Source organism: Miscanthus floridulus, chromosome 18 (genome assembly GCF_019320115.1).
Source record: "Miscanthus floridulus cultivar M001 chromosome 18, ASM1932011v1, whole genome shotgun sequence".
Taxonomy (NCBI): Eukaryota; Viridiplantae; Streptophyta; class Magnoliopsida; order Poales; family Poaceae; genus Miscanthus; species Miscanthus floridulus.
This window is the reverse complement of record NC_089597.1, coordinates 118889549-118901423: the sequence shown is the minus strand read 5'-3', so window position 1 is coordinate 118901423 and position 11875 is coordinate 118889549. Positions and strand designations below refer to the sequence as shown.

Sequence of the window (11875 nt, the reverse complement as noted above, 5' to 3'; positions counted from 1 at the left end):
CTGCCCAAACCCAGAGAGGGTTTCCTTGTTCTTACTGTGGGGCCTTCTTAATAGTAGAATTAGCTTGAGGTGTTTACAACAAAGTTGTTTAGAAATTGATAAGATTTCTAAAAAGTATAGAACCACATTTATTGGACATGTATAATTCCATTTATAGCTGTTTAAAGTGGCATGTCAGTCTCTATCTATGTTTTGGACAGAGATGCAATTATTGGATTAATTGACCCTTCTAACTATAGAATCATCTTAATATGAGAATAATAAAGTTGTAGGTAACTTCCTAAGCTTTTCAAAAAGTTATGGTTCATGTTTGTTGGAGGTCTAGAACTCCAGTTATGCTTCTCTGAAGTTCCTATCAGTTTTCTGTACCACTGCTGTTGGGTTGCATTTGCAGTTTTGCTTGTGCAATTATTTTAGTGGTGTAAATGATGTTTGCTATGGTTGTAGAGAATACAAAAGTTGTAGAAAATTTCATGATCTTGCTTGTGTTAAAATTGTAAGGTCATAGGCCAGATAGTGTAGGAGTTACATGACTTTTAAGTCTTCTGTCAGGTTTTGATTGTATTCTGAGCAGATCTGAAAGATGCTAGTGTTTGATCTAGTTAGGATTTGAATGAGCTTTTGGTGATAATAACAAAGTTGTAGATACTTCATGTATCTAGCTGCTGTTAAAATTTGGTGGTATTTGGGCTTGTGGTTTGTGAGTTATGCCTGTCTAAAGTTGGGTTTCAGAAATGGCTGCTCTCTGTCAATTGTGGACCAGTTTCTGTAAATGGGTATATTTGACTTAGTTAACTTGAGAATCATGCTAATATGATTAAAGATGAATTGTAGAAAATTCCATAAGCTTTCCAGAATGTCTTGTTGCATGGCTATTGGTAGTTATGATCCAAACATGAAGCTGTTGTTTCTAGTCCAGAAATAGAGATATGCTAGTTGTGGTTGTTTACTCCATGTGTTGCTAAGTGTGGCTTATGCCCTTGTTGATGGTCAAGTTATGATACTTATGACCTTGTAAAACTTGTGTCATGCTTGATGTGCTTGCTCTCTATAGTTAGTTGTGTGATGTTAGTTAAATAGCTATTGGTGTCTATGTCTTGCATAATCTTGTGTTTGTCTTGAATGTTTATGTGATGCCTCTTGTATTACCATTCTTCATATTCATGCACTTGCATCTTGCATCTCATCTAGGTGCGCTAGATGAACCACGTGAAGGATGTGATGTTGGAGCCGAACCCGAAGACGGTGTATGGTGGACCTATCCCGAAGGTGGAAGGACTGGACAAGTGCTAGGACAGGAGATGCTCACTTAGCGAGTGTCATCTAACAAACACTAACCTAAGTGTGGAATCCCAGGCAAGCCCTGGAGCATTCTAAGTCTCCTACTTTATAAAAGCAATTCTTTCTATATATGAGTTTATATATTGTTGCATTAAGTTGTAGGAGTTGATTGAAACCGTTGATGCATTTATTACTATCCTTGCCTACCTTATTACCTTTTTACCCTGTTAGGTCGGGATCGAATAACTGCTTAGCCTTGCTTAGACCGGTAGCGATCGGTGATTTTCGGTCACCTACATTTATAGGTGATTACTAGAAGAATTTAACTATGGAAAGAATGATATCCTGGAATTAACCATGTGTGATGGATAATTGGAGACCGGACGAAAAAGTTGGAGGCAACCAGACAGGGTTCTGGGGTGCTGTTAGTTTTTCGTCTGTGTCAATTAAGGACCGATCGTTGCTCGTCCCTCTTGTCATGTTGAACGTATGCCTCACATTTAGCTGGCCGAATAAAGTACCTTTCGACCGTGAAGCTAGTGACACTATTCAAGCCGGGATAAACTCGGATTGGAAGACTGGTGCTGAAGGGGGTATGACAGGGATGCGAAGAATGAGCCCAAGGTGTGTCCTGGCTGTCGGGCGGTCCCTGGGTAGTGTGGTCCATGATTGTTATCCCGTGGCTACTTGGAAAGTGTCATTAGTGATCTGTAGCTCACTTGATCGGTGAGTGTGGTTTGTGTGAGGAATAAATCACCAGCTGGTTAGGAATTGATTCGAATCGCCATCGCTCCTGGATAGTGAGCACTTGACTCGAGCTACAGCATCGTAGTAATTATGATGGAACACTGATGGTTATATGGATGGTATGGGATATGCTAAATCTAAGTTGGTAACTGGATGTTATTGGTTAATCAAGTGATTGCTATAGTATAGGTGCTTACCTAGATGGATAGGTCATAATAAAGATGATGCAAAGTACTTAAAATGGTTGCTTCATGATAGCTTATGCTTTTCGCAAATGAGTCAGCTAGCCCACTAAATAAAGCCTTGCATAATCCTTGGTGTCACTTTATTTCTGGTTTACGACGGGTAAGTCTGGCTGAGTACATTCGAGTACTCAGGGTTTATCCCACCTTGTTGTAGGTGAAGTTCTTGGCCTGTTGAAGATGGTGGCTAACCGCCGGTGGGCTCGGTGATTCTATACTTACTTCTCATCTATATGCTTTTGTCGGATGATGTCACTTATGCTAGCCATATATTTGGAACTTATATTAATGTAATCATTTGAAAGCTATGTTGTTTTTACTAAGCGGTTTTGAAACCCAAACTTGTACTATTATTTGTGAACCCATTTGTAATATTATTTCCGCTGCAACCCTGTGTATGTGATGTGTATTTGCTTAATCACGTGATCTTGGTTGTGATGTTGATTTACCGAGGTCTTTTGGGACACTCGGCGGACTACCGGGTTTATATAAGTGAAAGTATGCGTGTGTCAATATGTTAGTGGGGACAGCCGTACTTGATCTTGTATAAATTGGGTGGTTCTGTTACACACCACTAGGCAGAGGCAATGGGTCGAAGGCATTTTTGGTCATCCGGCCATAACTATAATTCAACCAATTTTGTTCTAAGAACCGAAAGCAATTAACATTAAACCCTAAACCTAGGGTTTCCCATTTAATGCACAACAATGAACCCATAACATAACAACATGCGTTGAGGTTACCTTGGTTTGCTAGTTTTTCATGCCTTGGCATCCTACGGTTGTATAATACAAATATTAAGAATTGCATGAAACCCTAAGTAATGACGATTCTTAAGTTAAAAAATCCGACTAATATATACCGAATCGATGCAAAAAAAAACTAGTAGGGGAGCAAGGATACCTTGCTCTTGAAGATCTACGGATCAAATCAAAGTTTCTAAGGTCCAATATGCCGATTCGTGAGGTAGGGCGAAGTGGGGAGAGAAAAAAACCCGAGAGGGAGGAGAAAGAAGAGGAAGAAGGCTCGGGCAGGAAGGTTGGGCCAGGGTTAAAACACCACCTCAACACTATAGATCATGGTGCCAAGCTCGACGCCAAGATCTATGGTGTTGAGCTGCCTACCATGTCACTGCCACGTCTGCATCGAGCCTAAGAGCTCGGCGCCAGCAACGATGGCACCAAGATAAGGGTCCAGATTTTAAAATCTTACCTCCAGAGGCATATTTGTGAAAATTTTTCATAAAAGGGCTAAAAAATAAAAAAAAATCAGACGCTTGGAGTCATAGGCCGCCGACCCTCCAAAGATCATGAGGCAGCCATTTGGCTTCGGAAAGCCGCTGTCCGTCCCCTCGGTGTCGTCCACAGTTGGCTTAGGGTCCTTCCCATGCTCCCCCTATTGAAGCCTCCAGACAAGAACCGCTTCATGAGGCCACAATCCTTGTATAGATGCTTGACGGGGAAGGAATGGCTTGGGCATGGCCCTTTGAGCAGCTTCTCGAAGTGGTCCGAAGCACCCTCCGTGAGCTTCCGGCCCCCTTGCGGTCAGCGGCGGCCATGAATGAGCCCTCGCACCGCTGCTTGTTCTTCTACTTGATGGAATAGTTAGAGGCGCCTTCGCCGGCATCCTCGTCCCGCCTTGCCTTGCCTTTTAGGCGGTCGAAGATCACTCTAAATGCCTCCTCGCTTGAGGCATGGCTAGTGGCGATGTTGAGGAGCTCCTTGGTGGTTCGTGGGCCGTTACATCCTAGCTCCTATAACATCGTTGTCGGCGATGTTAGGCAACTTGTTGCACTGCCGGGAGAAGCATCAGATGTACCTATGAAGGGTTTCTCTAGCCTTCTGTCGGTAGTTCTTGAGATCCCATAGGTTCCCAGGGCGCTTGTAAGTGCCCTGGAAGTTCCCCACGAAGATCTCTTTTAGGTCCGCCCAACTTTGGATTCTGTTGGGCGGAAGGTGTTCCAACCATGTTCGCATTGAGTTGGCCAGGAACAATGGAAGGTTGCAGATAATGAAATCATCATTATCTACTCCACCGGCTTGACAGGCAAGCCAATAATCCTCGAGCCACAATCTGGGTTCGTTTCCCCAGAGTATTTCGGGATGTTGGTGGGTGGTCGGTACCTTGGCAGGAAGGCGGCGTTGAGGATGTGTTGTCCGAAGGCCTGAGGCCCCGGCAGGCCAGGGCTTGGGCTTCGGTCCTCATCGCTATCGTAGCATCCGCCACGATGAGGGTGATAGCCATGGCTAGCTCCCTCTCTCAAAACATCATGGGTACGTTTGTGGGCGTCGAGGGTGTCGCGTGTGTCGCGATTGCGACCGAGCTGCTCATGCACTAGGGCCATGGTGCACCGCCTGCCACCTTGTGGTGCCTGGTGGACTGACGCATCCTTGTCGGGTCACCCTAAGGGTGTGCGCTAGCTGGCATCGAGCTCATGTCGCCGAGATAGTGAGCTCTCAGCCTACTGCGCCGCCGCACGCTCGAGCAGTGTGTGAATCTCACGGTAGGCCCGACTATCCTCGGGCATCGTGGGCCTCGAAAGCCCACAGAGCAAGGCTACCGCAGCAGCGATGTTTTGGCTCACCCGGGCAAAGTGTGGGAGAGCCTCATCGTCCGCGATGATCCTCCGGTTCATGTTCCTGCTCGAGATGGAGTCATGCTTCCTCGAGCTCAAGGTGTTAGGCCTTCAGCTGCTCTACCCATAGGCGGGGTGGGGCTCCTATCTCCCCCTCGACCTCATCATCGAGGTTGTTCGTCGGGGTAGCCTCCTCCTTGTGGATGCTTTCGACGTGTCCCTCGAGGGTACTCATCATGAAACACTCACGAGAGGGGTGATGGCTCCCTTTGCTAGAGTCAAAGCTAGAGGGTGACTCTGATTCTCCCATGAGGAGGTCATGGAAAGACTCCGTGATATACTCGATCATCCCCACAAACTCATCGTTCAAGGGGGACGGAGGCGTGCGTCGTGCGACAAGGTGGCCATCGGTCTCTGTAGCATTACGAAGACCGAACGGGAGCGCTGTTGGGAGTGCTCCAGATGAGGTATTCTAGAGAGCGCGGCTCCCTTTTGACAAGCTGCGCCATGACGTTGACGAACAAGAAGGTGAGGTGGCACAGGTCTTCCTGGGATGGTCGAGGTCTCAGGAAGGCGTCGAGCTGGCGCTCTGACCTCCCGTAGTCGAAGTTGAGGAGCTAGTTGCTCCTAGGGGAGTGGGCCTCCGCCACGTGTAGCTACAGCTCCTCAAGCGCCTCAGCGATCGAGTCGAGGCCAACGGAGTGGAGAGGTTGGACAACGGCGGGAGCCATCGCCAACTCTCCCTCTGTTGTGATAATGAAGTCCAGGTCCCCGAAGCGCACGTGCGCGCTTGGGACCCAGCTGATGTTGCGATTAGCCATCCGAGGCCTGGTGTGGATGTCGAGATGCGCAAAAGGCCCCACCTAGCTTGCCAACTGTCGGTGTTTTTAGTAAACACCAACGAGTAAATTTCTAATATTGCGCGTCTGGCTTGGATGGTGTGCTAAGAGGGCACGAGGTTTATACTAGTTCAGGCGGAATATCCCTATGTCCAGTTCATTGCTGCTGCTCGTGTTACTAGCACTGAAAAGTTCATAGTAGGGGTTACAACCGGGCGAGAGAGGGATAGGTCCCAAGTCTCTGGTGGAAAGAACGTAGGGGTACCGAGAGCTTAGTCACTGCTCGGCTATGTGTTCGAGGCTCGATGCTAGTGGTTTTTATCTGATGCGGTGCGATGCCCCTTAGTGGGGTGCCCTACTTTCCCTTTTATAGGCTAAGGGAAAGCACGGGTTACAACGGGAGAAAAGAGAAGAACGAGAGAGAGAAAGTCCTTCAAGGTCGCCGGACCTTTCTTTTCCTTTGCGCGGGACCCGCTGACACGGCAGGTGGTGACAGGGACAGCTCCATGCTGGGCGCCTGTCCGCTAGAAGATGCCATGCCCTGGCGTTGTCAGCGGGTCATGACGTCCCATTCCGAACTAGCGGGCGGCGCGGTGAACCAGTGTGCTGATCAGCGGCCATTCAAGGAGTAGGCAGCATAGTGACCACGCGTCCGTCACAGTGGGTGATGTGAGTTCCCTGGAATGACATGTCGTGGGGGCGGGTCATGTTGAGATGTGACCGCTCTCTGCACGATGCCATAAGTTTAACCTTGGGTTGTACTTTCTGGCCCATAGTGGTTGGCTACGGCTTGAGCTTTTGTTAGGAGCCATGCCCGAGGGATCGGGTGAGATAGAGCTAGCCCTCAGACGTCGGGTGAGGCGGAGCCCACCCTCATACATCAGGTGAGGCAGAGTCCGCCCTCAGACATTAGGCGAGGCGGAACCCGTGGCCTCGGTGTCAGGCGAGGCGGAGCCCGTCCCTAGAGGTCGGGCGATGCGGATCGCACGACCTGGGGTCAGGCGAGGCGGAGCCCACGGCCTCGGTGTCGGGTGAGGCAGAGCCCGCGCCCAGAGGTCGGGCGAGGTGGATCACATGACCTTGGAGTCGGGCGAGGCGGAGCCCGCAGCCAGAGGTCGGGCGAGGTGGAGCCCACGGCCTTGATGTCGGTTGGAGCTGTAGTCGCACCTTTGACTGACTGAATGGATTAATGTATAACGACCATTAGCCCCTCCTCTTTGGGTACCCTAGTATTGGTCCCCGACACCTGCGTAAACTGTTAATAGTTTCTCCCAATGTCGCTCCATTGGATTTGCCTGGTGTACAAGAAGCAGACCTTTTGCTTTTCAGAGAGTCTTTAGCCAATGGCAAGATAATGCTGAGTGAGTCTGACGATGCTTCAACTCAACCATATCATTCTGAAGTACCAAGTTCTAGTTCTCGGTGACGAGTCTGGTTGGAGCCCTATGGATAGTAATAATACTAGACAATCAGGGAATTATGCTTTTGGTTGTAGCTCTTATATATTGATAAAATATGAAGAAACCAATGTTGTCTCCCTACTGTCATGACTCATGAGTCATGAATATTACTACTAGCAAAGTATTTAAATTGTATGGTATTCCCGTATGTGTGTGCTTTGATGTCCTGGTACCACTTCATGTATTGACATATTATCCTTATGAATTGAAGCAACTCTGTATCATCTGTAAAAAGAAGATGAATTAAATTATGGATGAGAAAATAGTAGTGATAATGTTCTATGTTGGTTTTTTACCTTGATGTATGATTGCATCGAAGTGGCGAGGTCTGCACTTATATACATGACTTGTAGTCTTGTTCCCAACATATATTTTTTGATATGGTAGTTTTTGGGAAGTGGATTGATATAATCATCTGTTGTGATGTTATGGTCCCATGGAATGTGAACTAGAGAAGTATTTAACAACAAATTTTTTGTTAATAAATGTAAATGGTTCTCTATCTCCCTTTGCTATGGACCAAAGCAAAGTATGTGATTTCTGCCTCAAATAAGGTGCAGCGGATGAGAAACTGAATTGTTATGCTAAAACCACTATTTGGAGCTTGTGTCTACTCTATGTAGTAGCCCTTGCCCTATAGGGTGTCTGTGTATGTTATTTTGTGGGTGTGGGTGGGTGGGTGGGGGGAGGGGTTGGCTTCTCAGCCGTATTTCCTGTTCTTCAATGTTTACTTATCTGTCTTCTTATTTTCTTATCATCTATCATATGGCATCTCCGTTCTCCAATGTTTAGATGCCATAGCACTTAGGGTTAAGGAATCCACATCACATCAACTTGTTGATCTGTTGGTTGCTGGTACTTTATTTCTGCATTACAGAGTGGTGAATTTCTTGAATCAGAGTTCAGAAGTTTATCCATACTATTATGGACATCACAATTTCCATTTTATGTTACTTAGTGGTTTAAATGCATTGCTGTACGTAATCTTCCTTTGAGAAATCATTGCTATTGGGGATTTCACACACTTCATTCCATCATCGGAGGCAGCCTAATGGTCAAAAGTCAAAACTGTTGCTGTGTGTGGACTCTGTTCAAGGTTCAAGGATGAGCTTTGTGTATAATGTCTGATCATTTCAAGTATGATTCCAAAGCTTTGTCCATCTCGGTGTAGTAGTAGAGCTACATCTTGTTTTTGCAAAACCTTTTTCCGATGGGCTACTGAGTACTGACCAGCAAGGCTGCAGGCCGCCTGGTCATTGGAAGCAATTTTTTTCTCTTATTATATGGGAAAAACAAAAGTAGTTTTCTTAATAAAGGGAGAATAAAATAAGAGTTTGCCTGTACAAATACAAGGCTTACGCATGGGCCAAGAGCCCAAAACTCTGGCAGCACGCCTCGTCCCCCTTGAGCGTCCATGTTTCGGCCCTGTATGGCCCAACTCCTTTTCTAACCTCGCAGGCTCGCAGGTTCACAACACCCAGCGGCGCATCGGTTCTGGGTTCTGGACTTCTGGGTGGGTGAGGGGGGCGGGGAGAAGGAGAAGGGTTTCCCCAAATTGGGGACGAGCGGGTAATGGTGATTGACTCCGGCGGCGGCGGCGGCGGCGGTGGCAGCGGCAGCGGAGCGAAGAAGCAAAAGGTGGATGAGCATGACCGATGTGAGGCGGCGGGATCGGATGCGATCCGCGCAGACCGCATCTCGGCGCTCCCTGACGAGCTGCGGCTGCACATCCTGACGCATCTCCCCCTGAAGGACGCCATCCACACGGGGGCGCTCGCTCGCGGGTGGCGCGACCTGTGGAAGCGCCGGTGGGCGCACCGCGCCTCCGTCGAGGTGCACCTCCGCTCCCGCGACGACCTGCGGAGGGAGCTGGACGCCCTGGCGCGCGAGCCGCGCCCGCGCCGCCGCCTCGATCGCTTCTCCCTGATCGTCGACATCTGGAATCTCAAGTCCTCGGAACTCCGGCGTTTTCTCGATTACGCCGCCGAGTGCGGCGTCGAGGACCTCCACGTGGAGACACTCCAGGGCACGACCGCGAGCAGGCTCAACTTCCACTTGCCGCTGTCCAGCCCGGCCCTCGCGAGCCTCTCGCTCCGCCACATCAGCGTCTCTAAAATGTACCACAAGGGCGCCCGGCCATTCCACGCTCTCGAGGTCATCCGGCTCGCATCGGTCTCCTTCCGCAGGGAGGCTTTCAGAGAAATGATGGCGCTGTGCCCCAGCCTCCTCACTCTCGATCTGCGCTGCTGCAGCTGTAACGGTTTGGTGTTCGACAGGCTGCCGCCGAACCTGAGGAGTCTTACCATCGCGGGCTGTGATAGGATTACCAGTCTGGACTTCGTGCGTGTTCCTAGCCTGCGCTCCTTCCGCTACAGCGGCTGCTTCTCCAACTTGCCTTTATCCATTCCACGCGATGCCGTGCTTTCTGATCTTTATATTCAGTTATATGACTCAGTATCGATGAAAGAGTGGCATATCGATAAGTTGAGGAAATCTCTCCCGAAGGATTTATCCAGACTCAACGTTCTCACCATCAGTTACAAAGCCCTCACGGTACTTTCTCCGAATTCAATCTTGTTTATTATTTCTGGTCTTCTTGTCACTTAGGAGTAACTTTTAGTTGCTTGATTTCCATAAATATGAAAGAAACAAAAATCATGGTTTCCTAACCTAACCATGCCTTTTATTTTAGGGTGCATCTGTCTTGTCAGATGATGGGGTCAGTGCCCAATTGCCCAATTTCAACTTACATGGATTGAAAGAGCTACACCTACTCATGTTACAAACGAAAGCTGTCAACCTAGCTAACCTGTATCTGTTCCTCAAGACCTTCCAGTGTCCTAATCTGGAGAGGCTCTTTGTGCAGGTTAACACAATCAATGCCTTTGTAATTTCTTTGCTTCATAGTCATCCTGTCTTTTTGACTATGGTTCTTTGTAGCTCCCGGCATATAGATTAAAGCCCACGGAAGGTTCTATTGATCAGGTGCGGGAAGAGCCACCGGAAGATGGCTTAGACAACCTTGTCATGATAAAGGTCATGAACTTCAACTGGTGCCCCACTGAGGTGCAGCTAGTGAGTTTTCTATTGAGGAAAGCTAGCTCTCTGCAGAAACTGTTAATAGTTTCTCGCAATGTCACTCCAATGGATTCGCCCGGTGCACCAGAAGCGGACCTTTCGCTTCTCAAAGAAGCTTTGGTCAATGGCACGATAATGTTTACCGAGTCTGATAATGCAGCAACTCAACCATATCATAAGGCCTATATCAATCTATAGTGCAGTCACCAGTCGAATCAGAGCCCTATGGATAGTAATACTAGCCTATCAGGACATTAACATTTTGGTTGCAGTTCTTACTGAGAAAATTGTAAGATATCAAGAAACCAATGTTGTCTCCTTAATTTCTTTCTTGAATATTACTCCTAGCGAAGTATTAAAAATGCATGGTGTTCCAATATGCTCTTGCTTTGCTGTCTTGGCACCACTCGCATGATGTATTTGACATATTAATATTATCCTTATGACGATGAATCGGAGCAACTCTGGAGCTTCATATTATCTTTCACAACTCAAACGAATATGAGTTAAGTTGTGGATCACACTTCTCCTATATTTTAGGTGCCTGAGTTTTCATTGTTGTTCAGGCAGCATGTAAATTTTTCATTGTTTATTTGGCTAATAGAAAAAAAAGTATGACTTTTCTCTTGTGAGTTGTCCTTTTAATTATACTTGTTGATTGTATAAAATTGGTGCCTGCAAATTCATGCACCTGAAATATAGCAACTCCCATAATGATGTGTTATATCTTATCGGTTATGTTTCTTGTTGATATTTACCTTGAGGTATCAGATTGAATCAAAGTGAAGAGGTCTGTACTAACTTTCATGGCCTGTAGTCTTGTTGCCAACATTTTTTGATATGATAACTTTCAAGAAGTAGCCTGATTGATAAACAGAGTGCAATTCTGATAGTGATGGATTTAATCATCTGTTGTGATTGCCATGGGGTGGGGTGCGAACTAGAGAAGCAAACTTGGTTACAGAATTCTGTTGTCAATGATTTTTCATGGTTTATGGTTGCTAATTGAGTAATGGTTCTCTATCTCCCTTTGCTATGCACCGCATGGAAAAAGGGATTTCTACTCAAATATGTGTAGCACATGGGAGATTGGATAACTTTATGTCATTAAATAGATGAATTGTGATACTAAATTGCTCTTTGGAGCTTGTTGTCTACTTTAAGTAACATTTTTTTTTGTTGGGGTGGGGTGGGGTGGGGGGCAGCTTAGACATATTTCTTTGTTATATTTATAGGTACCCTGCACTGTTTACTTTTCTGTGTTATTCTTTTCTTGTTAAGGCTTTCAATAATTATCAAAACACTTCTGAACATTATAGCTAGTGCACCTAGCACACTTTATAATTATAATTGAGCTTTGTGCCTCTTAAATATGAATGTGGGCAGAGAATCTGATATCATTGTTTTTTTTTATGTAATATTTCTACTCATGATGAAGCCATTTCTTCATTGTGTTGCCGCTACCAGGACCGGCTACCTTTATGTTTCGGGCCTGATGCTCTGATGCTTCAGCAAGTGCATGGTACTATAAAAGAACCAGAAGTCGAGCTTGCTTTTGCAGTCAAATTGCGCGTGCTTTTCTTGTCTATACATGAGCATCAGTTCAAGTTACACTTATTTTCTGCTTAAGTCGAGCTGGTACTGCATGCAAAG

The 11875-nt window shown here is 46.7% G+C and overlaps 1 protein-coding gene across 1 annotated transcript; it reads left to right on the top strand.

The window, feature by feature from the left end:
• Positions 1-8651: 8651 nt before the first annotated feature.
• On the top strand, positions 8652-10712 carry LOC136521010 (FBD-associated F-box protein At5g18780-like). The gene is made up of 3 exons (XM_066514733.1): positions 8652-9697; positions 9837-10010; positions 10085-10712. Exons 1-3 carry the CDS (start codon positions 8717-8719, stop codon positions 10418-10420), a joined length of 1491 nt encoding a protein of 496 aa, XP_066370830.1. The 5' UTR covers positions 8652-8716; the 3' UTR covers positions 10421-10712.
• Positions 10713-11875: the final 1163 nt, after the last annotated feature.

Bases quoted from the DNA above. Each gene is read 5' to 3' on its own strand.
- LOC136521010 (XM_066514733.1), top strand. From the start codon at position 8,717: ATGGTGATTGACTCCGGCGGCGGCGGCGGCGGCGGTGGCAGCGGCAGC. The intron at 9,698-9,836 runs GTACTTTCTCCG...CTTTTATTTTAG, and splicing joins TCAGTTACAAAGCCCTCACG to GGTGCATCTGTCTTGTCAGA. The intron at 10,011-10,084 runs GTTAACACAATC...GGTTCTTTGTAG, and splicing joins TGGAGAGGCTCTTTGTGCAG to CTCCCGGCATATAGATTAAA.